We start from the raw sequence: 20622 nt of genomic DNA, 5'->3' as shown, positions 1-20622 counted from the left end.
AGGTTCATCCATATTGTAGCATTCTCCACTTTATTCTTAGCAACTTTCCCTATGCCTGGCTCATGGTAGGCTGACAATAAGATTTTGGTTAACAGATAAATACAGTCCTCTCTTTCATAAGTGTGGTTGCTTTTTTTTTTTTTTTTCCTTTTGCGGTACACGGGCCTCTCACTGTTGTAGCCTCTCCCTTTGCGGAGCACAGGCTCCGGACGCGCAGGCTCAGCGGCCATGGCTCACGGGCCCAGCCGCTCTGCGGCATGCGGGATCTTCCCGGACCGGGGCACGAACCCGTGTCCCCTGCATCGGCAGGCGGACTCTCAACCACTGCGCCACCAGGGAAGCCCAGTCTGGTTGCTTTTATGGGGCAGTGGATCAACCCATTAAAAAAAAAAAAGTCTCCTCCTCACCTAAAAAATATCCATTTGACCCAGCAATTCCACTCCTGGATACACATCCTTAAAAAACCTAAAATAGCAATCCACCACCCAGCACTCTTTTTTTAAAAAAATATATTTTAATTTTATTGGAGTATAGTTGATTTACAATGTTGTGTTAATTTCAGGTGTACAGCAAAGTGATTCAGTTATACATATACATATATTCATTCTTTTTAAGATTCTTTTCTCATATAGGTTATCACAGAATATTGAGTAGAGTTCCCTGTGCTATACAGTAGGTCCTTATTGGTTATCTATCTTATGTATAGTAGTGTGTGTGTGTTCATCCCAAGCCACCTCCCAGCATTCTGATAACCCTTACTGGGCTCTATTATTCCAGAGCGCTTGTCACCTTCTGACATAATTTTATTACTTATTATGTTTGTCGATTATTTTCTGTCTTCTCCTAGCACGTAAGCTCCAAAAGAGGAGAGATCCTTGTTTTGTTGACAGATGTTCTCCTAGAAAAGGTCCTGGTACATAGGAGGCAGAGATGTTGAACGGATAAATCTGCATCTTAAACCGACGGGAAGGGCATCAGCAGCGAGGACGCTCCGAGAGAGGCAGTCACCCGTAGCAAATCGTTTTCTGACAATGGCCAAACCTCGATCCGAACGGGATTCAGCACCAGGAACCCCTGGACAGCTCTGGAAGCCAGACGCTGGCGGAACCATTCCCCTAGGGTCGGAGTTTCCCACCGGAGCCGCCCGGTGGCTGTACCCGCCGCTCAGTGGGAGGAAACTACTTTCCCTTGCCGGTAGGAGAGGTGGAGTCGCGGAGTGAGTGGCAGCCGTAACAGCCAATGGAATGGAGACATTGGCCCGCTGAGCTTGGGGCGGCCAATGGGCAGGGGCGTGGGTGGGGCGTGGGCAGCTGCGCGCCGAGCCGGGACTAGACCGGGAACGCTGCAGTGGGGTTGACACGGCGCGGCGGTTGAGCGGTGGGCGGCTCCGGCGGGCGGGCGAGGACCCGGCGGAGGTACGTGTGGGCCGGGGCGGGACTGGGGGCCGGGGCGGCCCGGGGCCTGGCGGGCTCTGCCGCCCGTAAGCCGAGGCCCCGCCTTTACTGGCGATCTGTGTGATTTGCGTCCGGCTCCCCCGGTGGAGCGCGACTTGTCCCCTCTCGAGCGGGGCGCCCAGTGCAGCGCGGGACACACAGAAGGCGCTCAATAAGTGCTGAGTGAAAGGATGAATGAATGCACCCGTCCCCGCTGCCCAGCCCCATCAGCCCCCGGTTTGAGGGCGTCCAGGTCACCCTCACCCCCACGCCACAGACTGGGGCATCCCGACGCTCGGCAGATATTTATTGGGCGCCTACTGTACCTGGCTCTGGGCTGAGGAAGACACACTCCCTGCTCCCGTGGAAGTCTCAGCCCAGGGCGAGTGATGACATTAAGAGACTTTAAATTATGTAGTTCCCTGTAGCACCAATGATGCCAGGGGACGGGGTAGGAGACCCCTCTCCACTGGTGGCATCTGAGCTGACATGGGGACGCGGGCAGTGAGAACTGGGAGGTTGGGGAGAAAGCCTAAGGACAGGGGAGCAGCCGCAGTCCCTCATTCTAATGGGAACATTTTCGGGTCTATCTAGGGCGAGATCTGCTTTCCTTTGGCTCATTGAGTCCCCGTAAAGAGGTCCACATGCCTCAGCTCATCCGTTTGTTCAGCCAGCGGTTACTGAGCATTTGTTCTGCGCCAGGCCTTGCGGTGGGTACAAGGGATGCCATTTAGGGCAGGGGGAGGCCCTCCTGAGGGCCTGAAAGACAAGCATCATTGGAAGGTCAGGGGAGAGAGGTGGTCCAGGCCAAGAGAACAACCGGTGCAAAGGCCCTGAGGTGGGAACGGGCTTGCCACCGTCAGGGACCACAAAGGCCAGTGAGGTGAGGTGGAGCCCGAGCTGATGGTGCAGAGCCTTTGCCTCAGGGTAAAGCCTTTGGATTTTATGTAAGGGCAGTGGGACCCAGAACATTCTGCAACAATGGAAATGTTCTCTGTCTGTGCTGTCCAGTAGGGCAGCTGCTAGACTCAAGTGGCTATGGAACACTTGAAATGTGGGTAGCGCAACTGAGGAAATGAATTCTACATTTTCTATAATTTTTTTTAATTAAAATAAATTTTTTTGGCCGTGCCACATAACAGGATCTTAGTTCCCCAACCAGGGATCGCACCTGTGCCCCCCGCAGTGGAAGCGTGGAGTCCTAACCACTGGACCGCCAGGGAATTGCCTACATTTTATTTAATTTTAATTAACTTACACAGACACACTCGGCTAGCGACTGCTGTGTTGGACAGTGCAGCCGTGGAGAATTTTCTGCAGGAGACAGGGACGTGTGCTAGGCCTGGAATGGGGTGAAGTACTGGGGGTGATGGGCTTGGTTGCTTTAGCTGGTCAGATAACCAATCCAATAGCTGACGCGGTTGCCCCTGACATTCACAGTGGCTGGACTGAGGCATGAGCCCCCGGCTGCCTGGCTGGGCCCCGTAGCGCGTCGTGGGAGGGGAGTGTGCGCCCACGCATGGTTTGGCCCTGCAGTGACCGGTGACCGGAGCAGCCCGGGCCGCCGCCATGGTGAAGTTGTTGGTAGCCAAAATCCTTTGCATGGTGGGCGTGTTCTTCTTCATGCTGCTGGGCTCCCTGCTCCCCGTGAAGATCATCGAGACGGATTTTGAGAAGGCCCATCGTTCGAAAAAGATCCTCTCACTCTGCAACACCTTTGGAGGCGGGGTCTTTCTGGCCACGTGCTTCAATGCTTTACTGCCGGCCGTGAGGGAAAAGGTAAGGCTCCCTGGGGTGGCAGCAGCAGCCCTTGGCACCTTATGGCCAGTCGTCTCTGGTGCCTTTTGTTTTTTCTTTCCTTTTTTTTTTTTTTATAATTGAGATATAGTTGTTGTGTTTTTGTTTTTTTTGGCTGTGCTGCGTGGCTTGGAGGATCTTAGTTCTCTGACCACGGACTGAACCTGGGCCCTCAGCAGTGAAAGCACAGAGTCCTAACCACTGGAGAGCCAAGGAATTCCCTAATTGAGATATAGTTGATGTACAATATTGTATAAGTTACAGGTGTGCAACATAGTGATTCACAATTTTTAAAGGTTATACTCCATTTATAGTTATTATAAACTATTGGCTATATTTCCTGTGCTGTACAGTATATCATTGTAGCTTATTTATTTTGCACATAATAGTTTGTACTTCTTAATCCCTACCCCTATCTTACCCCTCCCCATCTCTGGTGCTTTTCAACCCTGATACCAAGGTCGGGGCCTTGACACTATAAGGGTGATGGGAAGTAGAAAATGAATTTGCTGTGTGATCATGAGTTGGTTGCGTCTCTTCTCTGGGTCTTATCTGGTAAACAAGGGGTCTGAACTAGACCTAGGGTTCCCGGCTGGTGGGCTCATCAGCCATTACCTGACCAGACCACCTGCCCCAGACACATGCACTTTGTCCTGAAGCTGGCAACTGTGGCCTCTCTTCAACTCCTGTATCAGTTAGCTACTCCTGTGTAACAAATTATAACAAACTTAGCATCTTAAAACAACACGTGTTTATTCCTACACAGTTTCTGTGGGTCAGCAGTCTGGGCACCACTTGACTGGGTCCTCTGCTGCCGGCTCTCATGAGGCTGCAATCAAGGTATCCGGTGGGCTGTGGTCTCATCTCAAGGTTTGACTGGGGATGGATTGGCCTCTGAGCCCGTGTGGTTGTAAGGCGGGTTCAGTTCCTTCCTGGCTGTCAGACTGAGGGCCCAGTGTCTCCCTGGCTGTTGGTTGGGAGCCACCCTCAGTCCCTGGCCACACTGTGCCATTTGCTTTATCCACAAGCCCCATCCTGTGCCTGGACCCCTGATGTTGAGGGCTGGGAGGTGTTTTATGCTGCTAAGCTTGCATTCCTCTGTTACACAGCGTGGGAAACTTGTGCACTTGGCATCAGTGAGGTTGAGATCGGAGTCCTCTCTGACACCCTCTGCACCCTCCCCCCACCCCCCGCCGTTTCCCACATTCCCGCAGTGCCACCCCTCAGGCCTGGACTGCTGCAATGGCCTTGCCCTTCCCCATCCCCCTTCAGTGCTCGGGGCCCTCTAACAGTCCTTCCCAAACCACTCCTGGGCCGCGCCCCTGCCCCAGACTCCCCACGCCTCAGTGAGCCAGGCCCCTCCTCCTGGCCACCTGCCAGCCTCAGCCAGAGTGTCTGCCTCACAGTCTGGTGTGGCTGCCAGTCACCATTCTGGCTGGTCAGGTTTCAGTGAATTGAAGTCAAACACACTTCAACGTGCCAGTCCTCAGCCGCACCAGCCACATTTCAAGTCCTCGTGGGCCACGCGAGGCTAGCGGCTTCCATATCAGACAGCACAGATAGAGGACATTTCCACCATCCGGAACGTTCTATGGGACAGTGCTGACTCAAGGATCTGACGAGGATGGCTGGATGTGCCGGCGAGCCTCATGCTCGTTCTCAGCATGTTCACCCAGTGGGGTGGAGTGGTGGGGGCTCTGGAAACAGCCTCCGGGTTGTGTGGAAGCCAGCCCCGTGCAGGCATCAGGGCCAGAAGCCCTGGCTGATATCCCAGTCTGGAGGCCAGAAGTCCGAGACCAAGGTGTCGGTGGGCTGGGTCCTCCGGCTGTGAGAGAGGTCTATCCCGTGTCCCTCCCAGCTTGTGCGGATCGTCTGCGGTCCTTGGTCCCTTACCTTGTGGCTCCATCACCCCAGCTCTGCCTCTGTTGTCACATGGCCTCTCCCTGTGTGTCTGAGTGAGTTTCCTGGGGTGGCCATAACAGAAGACCAGAGACGGGGGGCTTAAACAGCAGACACTTATTCTCTCCCAGGGCTGGAGGCTGCAAGTCTGAGACCAAGGTGCTGGCAGGGTTTGGTCCTCCTGAGGCCTCTCTCCTTGCTTTGTAGATGGCCACCTCTTGCTGTCTCTTCAGATGATGGCTCTTCCTCTTCCTGTAAGGACAGCAGTCCTAGTGGATTAAGTCCACCCTCACAGCCTCCTTTTAACTGAATCACCTGTTTAAAAACCCTATCTCCAAGTATGGTTAGTTTTGAGGCACTAGGGGTTGGGAGACTTTTATATAGAAATTTCCTTTTGTTGGGGAGACACAATTCAGCCCATCACACCTCAGTTATATCTGCAAAGACCCTTCTGACAAATAAGGTCACATTCTGAGATTCCTGGTGGACATATCTTTTAGGGGTCATGATGCAGCCCACTACACTCTTTTTAAATTGGTTGACATAGTGGACATGACGTGAGGCCTAGTCCCTTTCTAATAGAGTTTTTATTTTTAAATATTTATTTATTTATTGACTGTGCTGGGTCTTAGTTGCGGCATGCAGACTTCTTAGTTGTGGCGTGCATGTGGGATCTAGTTCCTCGACTAGGGATTGAACCCAGGCCCCCTGCATTGGGAGCGCAGTCTTACCCACTGGACCACCAGGGAAGTCCCTTTATTTTTAAATCCGTCAAGGATGAGCCACCACCCCTCTTTAAGACCTGTATGATTTGGGTATTTCTGCTACTTGAAAGGTGACATCTGAAGAACCTGTTGCGTGGGCAGCGGGGTCTCGGCGGTCGCGCCTCTGAACCTCTGCCCGTCTTTTCCCCCTCTCGCGCCCTCTGCTTCAGCTCCAGAAAGTCCTGAGTCTTGGGCACATCAGCACCGACTACCCGCTGGCCGAGACCATCATGCTGCTGGGCTTCTTCATGACCGTCTTCCTGGAGCAGCTTGTCCTGACCTTCCGCAAGGAGAGGCCGGCCTTTATCGACCTGGAGACGTTCAACGCCAGCTCGGACGTGGGCAGCGACTCAGAGTACGAGAGCCCCTTCATGGGTGGCTCGCGGGGCCATGCGCTCTACGGGGAGCCCCACATGCACAGCCACGGGCTGAGTGTCCAGGAGCTGTCGCGCTCCAGCCCGTTGCGGCTCCTCAGCCTGGTGTTCGCCCTGTCGGCCCACTCGGTCTTCGAGGGCCTGGCCCTGGGCCTGCAGGAGGAGGGGGAGAAGGTGGTGAGCCTGTTCTTGGGGGTGGCCATCCACGAGACGCTGGTGGCCGTGGCCCTGGGCATCAGCATGGCCAGGAGCGCCATGACCCTGAGGGACGCTGCCAAGCTGGCCGTCACCGTGAGCGCCATGATCCCCCTGGGCATCAGCCTCGGCCTGGGCATCGAGAGTGCCCAGGGCGTGCCCAGCAGCGTGGCCTCCGTGGTGCTGCAGGGCCTGGCAGGCGGTACGTTCCTCTTCGTCACTTTCTTTGAGATCCTGGCCAAGGAGCTGGAGGAGAAGAGCGACCGGCTGCTCAAGGTCCTCTTCCTGGTGCTGGGCTACGCCGTCCTGGCGGGCATGGTCTTCCTCAAGTGGTGACCATCCCGCGCCGGGTGCCCGCCCTGCCCCCACCCAGCTGGAGCCTCGCCTCCCCCGAGGGTCCGAGCTCAGCCCCCGGGCTGCGCCTGCGCACAGAGGGGCCGCCCGGGACTGCACTGAGCCCCAGATCCTACACCCCGAGCCTTGGGGCACCGCTACTACTTTTACAAATTCTTCTCTTAAAAGTATTCACCAAAGCTGTGTGGCCATGTCATCCGTGGGCGTGGGGGTCTGGTGACTCGCAGGGGAGGTGGCCCCGGGCGTCCAGGTGGGGTCAGACGCAGACCCTCCCCACCCCTAAACACCGCTGGCTGTAGACGAGTGCGGGAGAGGCCAGCCTCTGTCCTCTGCAGCCGTGGCTACAGTGCCATCGCCATAGCCACCCCCCACGCCTTCCCTGGAGCCCTGCAGCACGTGGCGGGCCTGTCCCCAGGGTGAGCAGAGGGTCCAGTCGCTGTCACGTGATGCCCTGAGGGGTTTCTGAAAGGAGTCCGCCAGCCAGGAGCCTCTGGCCAGGAGCCTCCGGTTCGTTCGTGGTTAGTGGGGGTGATGGGGCTATGATTCCTGCCACCTGAGGCTGTGCTTCTGGGGAGACGGAGGTTCCAGGGATCTCGGAGCCGCCCTCTTCTTCCCTGCTTTCTGGTGCGGCCGCCCTGCCCGGAGAGGTTGCTTTCCAGGGGCTGGGGTTCCAGGCCGGGCTGAGCTGCTCGGCTCCCCGAGGCCACAGAGCCCCAGGGCTGCAGAGAGTGCGGGCAGGCCTGGGGCAGCTTGGCCACAGGGTCTCCAGAGCAAGACGACTCCTGCAGGCCAGGGTCAAGGGCCATGTGACTCAGCTCCCCCAGGCCAGACACGAAGCTAGGACCCCCCTCGGGGAGCGCAGGAGCCTAACAGCCCCGTGGGGCTGGCCCGAACCCTCCCCTCCGTGGCAACAAGCTCTGTTAGTGTAGTCATGGCAACCGTCTCCTACTCGGGGCTGAGCCAGGGCTGAGGGCCCTTCCGGGGGGACTTGACTGTGTCTGCCCCCAAGCCTGGAGGCGCGGCCTCGGCTTCCGCAGCCCATCCCATTACTTATACCCTTCCTGTCTTCTCACTTGTCCACTCGGCCATGGGGCCCAGGCTCCTTCCTAGCACCTCTGATTGCCTTCCTCTCACTTGCGGTTGCTGCCCAGACCCACACTGGGGAGACTGGCTGTGGCAGTGGGGCTGTCAAAGCTTCCCGGCGAGGACGGGCCCCTCTGCCCTGTGGCCCTGGGCGCGGCGGGGCCTCCAGCCCGTCACTCCAGCCCGGTGGGGTTCCAGGAGCCGCTACTTGCTTGTCCCAAGGGGCGTCCCAGGCGCCGGCCTGCTGCCACCTGCCCGGCTCCGCGGGCAGGAGAGCACACAACCTCCGCCACGGCCCCAGCCTCATTCGGTGTCGATATGGGTCTCAGGGGGCAGGGCCGTGTGTCCAAGGCCCCCCCACCTCCACTCTGTTGGAAGTATTGGGCCCGTCTCCAGGCACTTCTGTCTGGCTTTTGCCAGGACCCACGTCTGAACCCCGCATGGCCTGACCCTGTCCCCATGCTGGGAAGGTGACCCCTGTGGGCATGGGACCATCACCTCCACCTTGTCCTAAACCCACCCTTGCTGGCGACCCCTGCCCCTACTTCACTCCACCTTTGCCCCGGGTGGGCGGGATGTCATGGAGTGGCCAGATTCCAGAGCCTGCCTTTAGAAGGGTGTGGCCCGTGGGACGGGGCTGGGCAGGGTCCCCCAGGGGCCCCGTCCCCCTGAATCCAGTAGGAAGCCCCCCCGTGGGTGCAGAGCAGCCTGCTCCAGGCTTCCCCCACTCCATACTCCTTCCCCTCCGTTAGCTAAAGCACACGCACAGCAGGGGCCCCGCCCTCCCGCCAGCCATCAGCTTCCTGGGATGCCTGGGGACACCACAGGCCTCTCCACCCATCAGTTGCATTTCCCCTTCCCTTCCCTGCACTGGAGGCTTCAGGGTCATATCATCCCCCCTCACTCTAAGCCAGCTTCCAGACCACGAAGGGCGCTGCCACACCAGTGAGGGGGGAAACCCCGGGGCGCCCCATCCGTCCCTCAGACACCGCCACCCCGGTCCCCGGCATCCTCGGATCCCCAGCCTGCCCAGCCTCTGTCTGCCAGGCTCTGGCCTCTCTCTATGGTCCTGCCAGACCCAGCAAAACTGCTTCCAGGTCCCCCAGGGATGGTGGGACCCCAAGAAGTTTGGGGGGAGCTGTGTGTCGTAGGAGAGGACACAGGCTGCCCCGCCAGCACCCCCAATGCCACCCCTCCCGTCTGCTGTGGTTGGAGGGGCCAGGGTCAGCCCTGGGGTCTGCCTCCTGGGGCCACAGGGATGATGGTGTCACTTGGTCATTTCCGGTCAGCTTTCCCTGCTTTGGCCAAGGATCAAAGTTGAAAGCTGAGGTAAGAAGAAAAATGGTCGTCCCATCTGACGGGGGCCCCGGAGAGGCCGACCTCACTCCTGAGGTCCCCCAGCTCATGGTGGCCGTGTCCAGCCTAGACCAGGGTCTTCTCGTCTAGGCCAGCTCAGTGGCTCCATCTCCCCCACACCCGCTCTGACACGACAGGTGCCGTGTGGTGACAGCTCTGGCTGAAGAAGCCTGTGGGTTGGTCACCCACCACCTGGGGCCCTGGACCAGCCCTGACATGGAACTGGACGTTGGCCACGAAAGCCTTCGTCTCTGTGCAACTTTGCGCCATCTAGGATGCGTCGCTTTGAGATCTGTGTGCGTGTCTCACGGAGGAGAGGGGGCACACGCCTGCTAATGACCTGTATATTGCTTGGTGTCAACCAGGCACAGCCACCTTCACTTGGACACGAGCGTTCCCAAGCAGCACAAACGCCTTTCTGTTTAAAGAAACAAAACTCCCAGCACAAAACGCCACCTTTATCTGGATGTGCCTGGCTGGGTCAAGGCCACCCCTAGCCGCTTGGCTGTGACCAGACAGGCTCCTGGCAGCACGATTATGGGCGCCCAATGCGGGGGCTCAGCAAGCAGGAGGGTTGAGCCAGGACTCGGCTCTGGTCCTTGGTACAGCGTCACCCTCACCGGCCCCGCCGCCCCCAGGCCGAGTGGAGTCGGGGCTCCCAGTGCCAGCCACAGCTGGATGCAGTCAGCCGGGTCCCCCTCCTTGATCTGGAGACAAAAGAGTAGAAAGTTAGGAGGCGGCACCCAGGACTCGCGGATTGAATCAAGCGTAATAACAGTGTCGTGGCTTCTGTTGTCTGCTGTTTGCGTTTCTGGTGGAGAAGTTATTAGTGTGGAGCCGGGGAGGGGGTCGCCAGTTCCCAGCCAGTCTACATCTTCTGGGCCCTGAAAGACAGGCATCGGACGGGATGCTGTGTCCCTGCACGCGGCGCCTCCAGGCCTGCCCTGACCACCAGCTCTGGACCCTCAGCCTTGCCAGGAAGAGAGGGTCATGCAGCCCACATGTCCCAGCCCGTGTCCACCCTGAGCTGTCTGTCAGCTTTGGTACAGAGCCGGTGACCGACCCACCTGACATTTTGAGAGCCTCCTAGAGGCTGGGACTGGGCTGGGACTCCTGAGGGCAGAAGGGGGCTGCTGCAGGGCTTGGGGTGGTTCTGGGAAGACCCTAGAATTCTTCTCCTGGCTGTCAGTTGGCTGAGGCCAGATTGGGCTGCAGAAGGGAGACCCCGTCCCTCCCCGACCCTGACACCCTCCAGGCCTCTGCAGCTCCTGGGGCAAGGAAAGCTGACCTGGCAGACCGCAGTGTTCTCGCCGAGGGCCCAAGTGATTGCTGTGTGCCCAGCCTGGCAGGAGAGAGCCGGGATGGGCAGGTGGGCCGTTTAGAGCCCCCCCTCTCAGTGCCTGGGAGGCACAGCTGAGGTGCTGCGTTTAAAGCAAAGGAAAAGGCCGCCACGGTTCACATGCCCTCTCCTTTGAGGGACCGGCTGGGCCTCCTGCTGAGCTAGTCTTGGCTGGGGCAGGGCCAGAGATTTTTCATTTCTTTCTCTTTTCTTTTTCTTTCGGCTGCACCGCATGGCTTGTGGGATCTTAGTTCCTCCACCAGGGGTCGAACCTGGGTCCATAGCAGTGAAAGCCGGCGTCCTAACCACTGGACCGCCAGGGAATTCCCAGATTTTGCATTTCTACCAAGCTCCCAGGGGATGCTGGTCTGGGGACACATTTGAGGTCCATTGCCCTACCCCAGGGTCCCCCCAGCACTGCTGACGTGGGGCTGGGTCATCCTCTGGGGGGCCGTCCTGGATGCCCTGGGGTGTGGAGCAGCCTCCCTGGCCCCACCCACTCAATGCCAAGAGCCCACCCTGGTCATGGCAACCACAAATGTCCCCAGACATCGCCCAGGGTCCCCTGGGGGCAGAATCACCCCCAGGGGAGACCCACTGTCCTGGAACCTAAGGCAGCTCACATTCTAGCAAGGGAGACAGATGATAGATGGACACAAAATGTGATAAGTGCCCTGAAGATAAGCAAGGTGGAGGGAGAGCCACGAAGGGAGACAAAGACTCATTTAGCAGTGTGGTCAGCGGGGAGTCTCTGAGGGCCTCACTGGAGTCAGAAGATGGGTGAAGAGCTTTTCTGGCAGAGGAAGTGGCCTGTGCAAAGGCCCTGAGGTCTCCCTGCATGTCATGGTCCTTTTCTCTGACTGATCAAAGCTGTCCGGCTCTCTGTTAAAGGATGCAAGTGTGGCAGGGGTTCATCCTGCTGATGGCTTAGGCCCCAGTGACCCCACTCCTTGGAGGTGTTGATGACAACACAGCCCCGTATGTGCAAGAGCCCCTCAGGCCACTCCCAGGGGCTAGGCAGGTGGCTTCAGTGAAGGACCAGCATCTTCCACCAGGGGCTGGGGTCCAGCTCCCACAGGAGCTGGTGGGCAGAATTTGGGCTCGAGACACCAGCCCATTCATTTTTTAAGGCAAACTGTGTTTTGACAAATGACCTTCTTATTTTTAAATGTTGACACCAAAGTTAAATAAAAACCTCTGTGGGCCAAACAGCATCGGTGAGAGGCCGTGGCGCCCAGCCTCAGCTTCGCCCACATAATTGCATTAATCCCGGGAGCACAGAAAGAACAGAGCATGAGACCCAGCCACCTTCCTCCCTGAACGGTGGGTCTGGAGAGCGGCCCCCACCCGGAGCAGCTGGCAGGAGGCCCATAGGCTGCAAGGCCAGGCGAGGAGCAGGGACCTCTCAGGTGAGTTGCTGTCCCTTTACATTTGAGAGGACTTCTGCAGATCAAGGACAGCCAAAGTCCAGGTGTGCGTCTCTGGGCCAGGCCCCCAGACAGCCTGGGACAGCAGAAAGGCTGGCTGTGGCTTCAGAACCTGATGGACCCGAGCTCCAGCCCCAGCCCGGTCTCTTCCCAGCTGGGCCACCCCAGGGGAGCCGATCCCGTTCTCTGAGCTGATAAAACCCAACCCTCTCTTGCACTGGTGCATGAAGGCCAGGGCTCTTCTGGCCGCCCACGGGAAAGGGGGCACTGCCGTCCTAGTTTGGGGTGCTCGGGTGGGCGTTGAGCCCCGTGCCTGGGAGAGTGAGGGGGAGACTCTGGGGCCTGTCCTCTCCTGGCTCATCCGGCCCGGAGCCTGGCCTGGGAGCTATAAGTAGCAGCTGCAGAGTGCAGCGTGCCCACACTCCTAGGCATGAGTCAGCCTGCCCCCACCTGGGCTGGTGCCCGGAGGAGCAGAGGGCCGGCCCAAGGCTGGAGGCCCGGCCCAGTGCCCCTGGTCACTCAGAGACGGAAGCAGGCAGGCAGTCGGAGCGGGAGGGAGCAGGGCTGTCATCTCTGACCTCCTGTGTGCCCAGCAGCCCCAGGAGGGTGGACGTCATGCCCGATAGATCGCTCCCAGCAACGCTGGGAGGCAAGACAATGGTGATCCTCATTCACAGATGGGGAGACTGAGGCTCAGACGAGCGCTTGGCCGGGATGTGGAGATCCACAGGGCTGTCTCCATCGCTGGCTGAGAGCACTTGGAGATGTGGGGCTGGGGCCGGGCCACCCTCTGTGGTGCCCCACATGGCCTAGGACAGGGCAGGAGTGGGGTGTGTCCGGGGAACAGCTCCAGGCAGCCAGGGTTGGATGGGGAACCGGAGGGGAGCTTGGGTCAGGTCGGGAGCAGCTCGAACGCCAGGCTGAGAAGCTGGACCTTGACCCGGAAGTGAAGGAAGCCAGGGGTGGCATGAGAGCAGGGGAGTCTGTGTGGTGAAGGCCAGGGTAGAAGGAGGGCTGGAGGGGGCTGTCCTGGGAGGCCAGGAAGGAGGCGGGTGGGATGGTCCGGGTGCTAGAGGCCGGGAGGTGCAGTGGAGGGGCTGAATCAGGGAGAAATGGGGCCCTTCAAGCCCCCAAAGCAGGACGAACCTCAGAGGCCCGGCCTCTGGGGGAGCCAGATGGTCTTGGGGGCAGTGCCCACCTCTCCAAGGGAGCAGGAAGGGTCTGGCTCAGCCAGAGCCACAGACATGTTGGGTCAGCAAAAATCAAGGAGCCGAGAGCCAGAGGAGCCCTTGGGCTCCAGCCGACCATCTGCTCACACACCTCATGATGGGGAGCTCATCACCCTACAAAGAGCCTCTTTCACCCTCCGACTGCTCTGACCCCAGAAGGTCCCTCCTTGTGGGACCCTTAGTGTCAGCCTATCCATGGAGGGGTGCCTGCTTCTAACAGGCTTGGGCCCTGGGGCGTCCTCACACCCACCCCTGCCTGGTTCAGTTGCTGTTTCCCAAAGCCCAGTCTTCTCTGAGATGAGTCTCCACCCTCCCAGTCTTCAGGAGGGAGGGATGATGGTACCCTGTTGGCTTAAACGTGGACACACAGAAGTCAACCGCACAGACACTTCCCAAAGGCAAACGTTTATTCTCAGAGACAACTCCTATTTGATGAAGATAACATTTTCCTACCAGAAAACTGCAAATCCATTTCCCTTGTCTCCCTTTGTTCACCCCCAGCTTCAAAAGCAACTGTCCTTCCACCCCACCCCCGCCCCCAGCTCAAGGGCCCAAATGCCATCTCTGCCTTGGTGGCCTGCCCTTAGGGGCACCCACCCAAACCAAGTCCCACCCTGCCAGGACAAATCCCCCCCCCCGCCCCCCGGGATGGAGACTAGTCTCCAGGTACGTCCCCACTGCCCTGAGCCCCCTTGGGCCACCTCTGCCTTCTCATACATCTATTGATTGATTGATTGATTATTCATTCCATCAATGACCTCCCCGCTGGGGGGCCCTGCCCTGGACCCTCACCCCCACCAGCCCAAGGGTGTCCCGTTCTGTTCCCCCAGGCCCCTTGTCTGCAGTTCTGTCAACTGGCCCCTTCTCTTTGCTCCTGGGTGACCTCGGCTCTGCCCCCATCTTGCCCAGCGGCCGGCTGCTGGGTGGCCCTGGGGTGCGCCAGCTTCCTCCCGGGGAAGAAGACCCCACCCCTATGGCGTCCCTGGCAGGAGCCGGTGTTCACCGGGCGGGGGTCCAGATGGGGCGGCGGTGACCTTGCCCGGGGGCGCGGGGCCGGGGGGAGGGGCGGAGCGCGGCGCCCGGCGGCGGGCGGGGACGGGCGGGGACGGGCGCGGGCGCGGCGGCGGCAGCAGCTCCGGCGTGCGGGGGGCGGCGGCGCCCGAGCGGACACGGAGAAGGCCAGCAGCAGCCGCGGCGGCGCCGCAGGGACGAGCGCCCAGGTAGGAGGCCGGGGCGGGGGACCGGGGCGCCGGGGCCCGCTGCGTCCCCCCGCGAGGCCCGCAGGTCCTCTCCCCGCGCGCCCTCCTTTGTCCGAGCCCCACCCTCCCCGGCCGCGGGGCCGGGCCCTCCACCGGACCCCCCTCCCCGGTCCGGCTGGGCCCCGGCCGGGCCGCCCTCCTCGTTCCCACCTTGGACAGCTCCCTCCCGGCATCACCCCTCCCCCGCGGTACTGACGGGCAGCCTTTCGGCCGAGCCAGCCCCTCCTCCGGCCCACAGGAGCCCCCCTGGGTCCCGCTGTCAGGGCGCCACCAGGAGGAATCGAGTGGGCCCCGAGCCCGTCTCCCCGCACCGCCGCCCCGTTCAGCTCTCCTGCTCCCTCTCCCAGCCGAGGCCCTCATCCAGGAGCCCCTCCTCTGGTGGACGGCCCTCCCCCACCACTTAGATCCTCCTCGGGCCCAGGGGAGCCCCCTCTCCTCAAAGCCCTCACTGGTCACGTAGTCCCTATGTCAGACCCCCTTGGGGCAGGCAGCCCGAGCCCCCAGGCCCTCCCCTGGGTGGGGCCTGCTTTCTGCACCTGAGGTCGCTCCAACCTCCCAGAGCAGTGGGCTCCGGGGACCCAGGACCTGGCAGCTTCCCCTGGCCCGGGAGCCTCAGGGTGGGCTGCCTTGCACAGGGGAAGGACCCCAGGCTGTGTAGCCAGCCGGGGCCGGGTTCAAATCCTGCTCTGCTCTGCCACCTCTCTGCTGTGACCTTGAGCCCATGCCACCCCCTTTTGCGCCTTGGTGCCCACAGGCCCCTTCCCCCAACCCCAGCCCATGGGAGGTGCAGGTGGCTTTCAGATGGCACCAGGTGGATTCCTGGCGTGGGTTTACGGGTTATTGAATGGGGCTCCGAGTCAGGGATCCCAGGCCCCGGTGGGCCCCTCCCGGAGGACACCCCTGCTGACAGGCCTGGAGCACTGCCAGGGGGTCTGCACCCAGAGCGAGGCAAGGGCTGGGTCTGGGGTGGAAGAACGGACCGTCACCAGCCACCCCAAGTCCCTCGGCCAGTTGTGGTGGTGACCCCTGGCTGCATGCTGATGAGCTCACTTCTTGGGCTGCCCACCCAGGAAAGGGTAGCGACTGCAGAGCAGGCTGGCAGCCCTGCCAGTCCCCCACCCCCAAGTGCTATGCATGTCACCAAGATGCCTAAAAACAGTCCCCCACGAGTTAGAACCGCTAAAGCTCCTACAAGTTTGCCTGGCACGTAATTTGTGAGGTACGTGTCGGCTGTTACCTTCTCCGTATGTCTTTTTCTGACAAACCTGGCACTTTTGATCACTGAGAATGTGCCTTCCCAACCCACGACCAGCTGAGTGCTTTACACCCTGGGCCTTTGTGATTGATAACCATGTCCGTCCATCTTTACTGAGGGCTCTGTGTGCCAGGCACCTGGCCAAGGGCTTTATCCAGCTTATGGCACTGCTTGTGCCAGCGGCTCCGTGGAGTGGGCACTGAGACTGCTCCCATGTCACAGATGAGAACATAGAGGCTCAGGAACATCAATTTACTTGCCCGGGTTTTCACCGCCAGGGTCTTTCACACCATTGGGTCTTGCTCCCCGCCCTGCCCTCCACCCCGCTCCCGCCCACCACACACACACCTGAGGGAAGTAGCATGGCCTGGGTGCAATCTTGCCATATCTTCTCTATCCCATTGTAGACTCCGCCCCGTGTTATGGGACCCTCAGAGATGGCTGAGAAGGAGGCAGGGAAGGGGTCTCTGCTGTTTCTATAAGTAAGGACACAGATGCTTGGAGACAGGCTTCCTGCCTTCCCACCCCCAGGTCACAGTTCTTCTCCCACCTCCATCATTTCAGGAATTGCTGTGCTGTGTGACCTCCCGAGGTCACTAGACCTCTCTGAGCACAGGGTAGCTGAGAGGGGTGAAGAGGACCCCCTCGCAGGGAGTTCTGTTCCTACGGACACATCAGACCTGAGCGGGAGGCCAGGGCAGGCCAGACCATAGTCTGGGTTTGGAGTTCAGGGAGCAAGGCTTTCTCTCTTTAGGCTAAGTTTTACTTTTCTCACCTACAGCCTGGGCTGCTGTGGGAAACCCGCTTCATGATTTGCAAATTCTTGGACCTCCAGCACCAGGATCACAGTTATGGGATGAGGGGAGGAGAAGAGCTTTAAAATGCAAGTTCCCAGGGCTCTGGCCCTGAACCAAAGGATTCACCATTTCCAGGGCTGAGGCCCTGCAATCTGCATTTTAAAGATGCCCTACCACACAGCTCCCACGAGGTTGACGAGCCTCTGGGCTGGGGTGAGAGCAGGGAGCCTGTGATGGCCGGAGAGAGGCACCCCTTTACTTATTTTGCGGAGGAGAAACCTGAGGCTCAGGGTGGCAAAGCAGCTTGCCCAGGTCACAAAGCCAGGGAAAAGCCAGTGCCACCTGGGGGCTGGGGGAGCATGCAGGTGGAGAAAGCAGTTGGTGTGCACCCCACGCTGGCATCTCCATGCCTCTTCCAGCCCAGAGACCACTCCCCCCCCGGGGAAGGAGTTTAGGCCCCAGATTTCGTTGAGGGGAAGCAGACAGGCAGAGGGTCTGGCTCTGAGCCTGTGTGCAGGGCAGAATGGCAGAGTCGACCAAATCAACCGGGATGCAGGAGAAATGCCGCTCCTCTGAGAGGCCGACCTTCCCACCCCCTCCTAGTGGGTGGTCGCTCTTGTCTGACACTCCTCTCCGTGCAGGGTTGGTCTGGGGTTCTAGGAGCTGAAGCGAGCCCTCCCGGCCCCACCCCGCACCGCCGCGTGGAAGATGCCTGAACAGAGCAATGACTACCGGGTGGTGGTGTTCGGGGCGGGCGGCGTGGGCAAGAGCTCCCTAGTGCTGCGCTTCGTCAAGGGCACGTTCCGGGACACCTACATCCCCACCATCGAGGACACCTACCGGCAGGTCATCAGCTGCGACAAGAGCGTGTGCACGCTGCAGATCACCGACACCACGGGCAGCCACCAGTTCCCGGCCATGCAGCGGCTGTCCATCTCCAAGGGCCACGCCTTCATCCTGGTCTTCTCGGTCACCAGCAAGCAGTCGCTGGAGGAGCTGGGCCCCATCTACAAGCTCATCGTGCAGATCAAGGGCAGCGTGGAGGACATCCCCGTCATGCTGGTGGGCAACAAGTGCGACGAGACCCAGCGGGAGGTGGACACCCGCGAGGCCCAGGCCGTGGCCCAGGAGTGGAAGTGCGCCTTCATGGAGACATCGGCCAAGATGAACTACAACGTCAAGGAGCTCTTCCAGGAGCTGCTCACGCTGGAGACACGCCGGAACATGAGCCTGAACATCGACGGCAAGCGCTCCAGCAAACAGAAGAGGACAGACCGCATCAAGGGCAAATGCGTCCTCATGTGAGCCCAGAGCGCCCGCCGCTGGCGCCCTGCTGTCCTGGCCCCAGGCCTCTCCCCACGTCCTGTGCCCCCGCTGCCCCCCTCCGCCTCCTCTTCCCTCTCCTCTTCCTTCTTTCCCCTCCCCCCACCATCTCTTCCACTTCTTTCCCTCCAGTGTCTCTGGCGATGAGGCCCTGCCGAACCTGTGGCAGACCTGGGGCTCCAGCCCAGCTCTGTCGCGCCACTCTGCCTTCCCCTTCTTCTTTGCCCCGCCCCCCGTCCTGTCTGTACGCCCCGCCAAAGCCAAGCGCTGGAGGTGGCCCCCTTGATCTGCACATGGGAAAACGGGGGAAGCTGCCTGTCCCCACAGGGACTCAGGAAGCCGGTTTTTCCTCCATCTCCGTGTCTCCCAGGACTCCCACCTCTGACTCTGCCCCCTGGGTGCCCCCAGCCAGACCTGCACCCTGCCCCTACATTAGATCACTGTGACCTTGCCGGGGAGGAGGGAGTTGAAATGCACATGGACCTCAGATTTTCTTTTCTCCAACTTGGTGTTTGACATACACTCCCCTCCCCCTTCCATCCCTCATGACCTCTGGCCTGTGCCCCCCTCCCCAGGTCCCAGACCACCCCTCTTGCCCCCGTCCCCACGGATTGGTGGGGGGCCTTGCGGGCTGGGTCTCAGGCCGCCAGGCAATAACCACAGGGCTCACAGCAGTGCCCCGCCAGCCCGGAATCTCACTCCTCGCCCCGCCTGGGCTTGGGGTGCAGGCAGGGGAGGCCCGGGACCGGCCGATGGCCACGGCACAACTCCAGGGGACTGTCTGGAATGAATATGGAGGGACTTCCCGGACATAGCCCGCAGACAGAGATCGAGACAGTTTGTCGCCGCCGAGCCCAGGGCAGGGAACCCGGGGTGCTGGTGAGGGGTTGCCGGGCCCTGTCCAGAGGCAGGCATCCGGACCCAGCACCGGCAGGATCTGAGGGGCTGGACGCAGAGCTCTGCCCAGCCCGATTCCTCCCACCTACGGGGCCCCCTGGGGGGGCGCACCCAGGAAGACGTGGGTCCCCGCCGCCACTGTGAGATTCTGTTTCGGTGAGTGTCTAGATGACACCACACTCACGGGACCCAGTGAGGCCGTGTCGGACAGTATGAAGGTGACCTGTAGGCCTGGGGTGGGATGGGGGGCACCCCTGGGATGATGCATTGGGCCCCTTGGTGCGCTGGGCGGATGGCTTGTGTCTAAGCGTGTGTGGGGGGCTCCTGTGTGTGTGATGGTCTGTCGTGTGATCCCAGTGTAGGGTGTAGGCAGGGGTGGGTCGTGTGGTTGCCAGGAGGACCAGACACCTGTGACGTGTGAGCCTTGGCACCTGCAAGAGTGTGACTGTGTGCAGCTGTGTTTTCGGGAGCGGGTTACGGGATTTAGCAGAGAGCATCTGTGGACCTGTGTGTCCTGACTGTCTGAGGAGCACCACGCCTGCTGCACTCTGTCGTAAGGGGACTCTCAGCCCAACATCTGTATCCATCAGCTGTTGCTGGGGAACACAGGAGCGCAAACTCAGCAACTTGCAACAGCACACATTTGTGGTCTCAGCATGAGGCCAGCTGGGCTGTGGTCTCATCCAAAGGCATGACCAGGGACAGATCCACATCCAGCTCATGTGCTCCTGGGCAGCGTTCAGTTGCCTGTGGTCTCAGGACTGAGGGTCTCAGCTGCCTGCTGGCCGTGGCTGGAGCTGCCCTCAGCTCCCTGCCTCCTGGGCCTCTCCCTGGGGCCACTCACAGCGCTGGTGTCATTAGGTGCAAGGAAGCGGCACGTGTGTGTGTACGTGCGCGTGTGCACCCGCAAAAGAGAGGTCATGTGACCACGTGGACTGTACGTGGGTAAGAGGGACTGTTTGTGTCCATCTTGGTAGCAGTGTGTTTTTTTCCTTCTGCATCTGTATGGCTGTTCACTCCGCAAATATTTACTGGGCCCACTGTGAGAAGGAGGGAGTGTGTGTGTGTGCACGTGTGTGTCACCGCCCGGCGTGTGGACAGGCCCACGGAAGAACAGGTAGCATCCTGTCTGAGCACTGCGGAACACCCCTGTCCTGTGGCGGGTCCAGGGCCCACCAGCAGCTGGTGTTGACCCCTCCCACTTGAAGGTGCCGGAGAAAGTGGGGCTGCGCAGGGGTCTGCAGCCCTTTCTCAGGGACACACCCTGATAGCACAATCTCCCTCGGGCTCTGCCTGCCTCCAGGCCTCTCCTGCCCCAGGCCCTGCCCCGACCCTGGGGTTCTCCAGCAGGAGGGGGCCCAGAGCCTGCCCCAGCTGCTGGCCCGTCCTGCCTCGGCACCGCTGGGTCTGAGGACCATGCCAGGCCATGCTTGCTGTCCCCGCCCCTGCCCCCTCGCCTCCCGCATGTGGGTGCCCCCCGACCCCGCTGTGGGGTCTGTGTAGCATTCGCTCTACAAATAGTCTTCCTGCAATAAAGAAGTGGATTCCGCATTCCCCAAAAGTGCGCCTTTTTTGGGTTGGGGAGGTCAGCTCGCCACCTGTAAAGGATGAGAGAGACCAGAAAGATGGGGGTGAGGGATGGGTCTGTGGGAAGAGTTCCGACTTTTGTGACGAGGACTCTGGGGCATCATGGGAACATTTCAGTGCTTCACCCCTGTGACCCCCACAAGAGATCACACCAGCCCTGCTGGACCCTGTACTTCCTGCAGCCATTGAGGTGATCGGGCAGGCACTATGATCCTCATATTACCTGGAGAACAACCTGCAGGATGTAAAGCAAC

At 60.1% G+C, this 20622-nt stretch overlaps 2 protein-coding genes across 5 annotated transcripts; both read left to right on the top strand.

Moving 5' to 3' along the window:
* The first annotated feature begins 1299 nt into the window (after positions 1 to 1299).
* Positions 1300 to 6995, top strand: SLC39A3 (solute carrier family 39 member 3). 4 transcript variants are annotated; one of them, XM_067734453.1, is made up of 4 exons: positions 1300 to 1415; positions 2028 to 2143; positions 2970 to 3212; positions 6064 to 6995. In XM_067734453.1, exons 3-4 carry the CDS (start codon positions 3003 to 3005, stop codon positions 6796 to 6798), a joined length of 945 nt encoding a protein of 314 aa, XP_067590554.1. In that variant the 5' UTR covers positions 1300 to 1415; positions 2028 to 2143; positions 2970 to 3002; the 3' UTR covers positions 6799 to 6995. The 4 variants fall into 4 exon arrangements, with proteins under 4 accessions (XP_067590554.1, XP_067590553.1, XP_067590555.1 ...); XM_067734452.1 differs by having other exon boundaries at positions 2874 to 3212; XM_067734454.1 differs by lacking the exon at positions 2028 to 2143 and having other exon boundaries at positions 2874 to 3212.
* A 7342-nt stretch (positions 6996 to 14337) lies between these two features.
* On the top strand, positions 14338 to 20342 carry DIRAS1 (DIRAS family GTPase 1). Its single transcript, XM_067734462.1, has 2 exons — positions 14338 to 14470; positions 17203 to 20342. The coding sequence occupies exon 2, from the start codon at positions 17270 to 17272 to the stop codon at positions 17864 to 17866; it is 597 nt and encodes a 198-aa protein (XP_067590563.1). The 5' UTR covers positions 14338 to 14470; positions 17203 to 17269; the 3' UTR covers positions 17867 to 20342.
* The last annotated feature ends 280 nt before the right edge of the window (positions 20343 to 20622 follow it).

The sequence above is a fragment of the Pseudorca crassidens genome, chromosome 3 (assembly GCF_039906515.1).
Source record: "Pseudorca crassidens isolate mPseCra1 chromosome 3, mPseCra1.hap1, whole genome shotgun sequence".
NCBI classification, from domain to species: Eukaryota; Metazoa; Chordata; class Mammalia; order Artiodactyla; family Delphinidae; genus Pseudorca; species Pseudorca crassidens.
Note: the sequence above shows the minus strand (reverse complement) of the source record. Positions and strands in the feature narration are given on the sequence as shown.

Excerpts from the sequence above, each read along its gene's own strand:
- SLC39A3 (XM_067734454.1), top strand. The coding sequence starts at position 3,003 with ATGGTGAAGTTGTTGGTAGCCAAAATCCTTTGCATGGTGGGCGTGTTC. Across the intron at positions 3,213-6,063 it reads TGCCGGCCGTGAGGGAAAAG|CTCCAGAAAGTCCTGAGTCT; the intron begins GTAAGGCTCCCT and ends CCTCTGCTTCAG.
- DIRAS1 (XM_067734462.1), top strand. The coding sequence starts at position 17,270 with ATGCCTGAACAGAGCAATGACTACCGGGTGGTGGTGTTCGGGGCGGGC.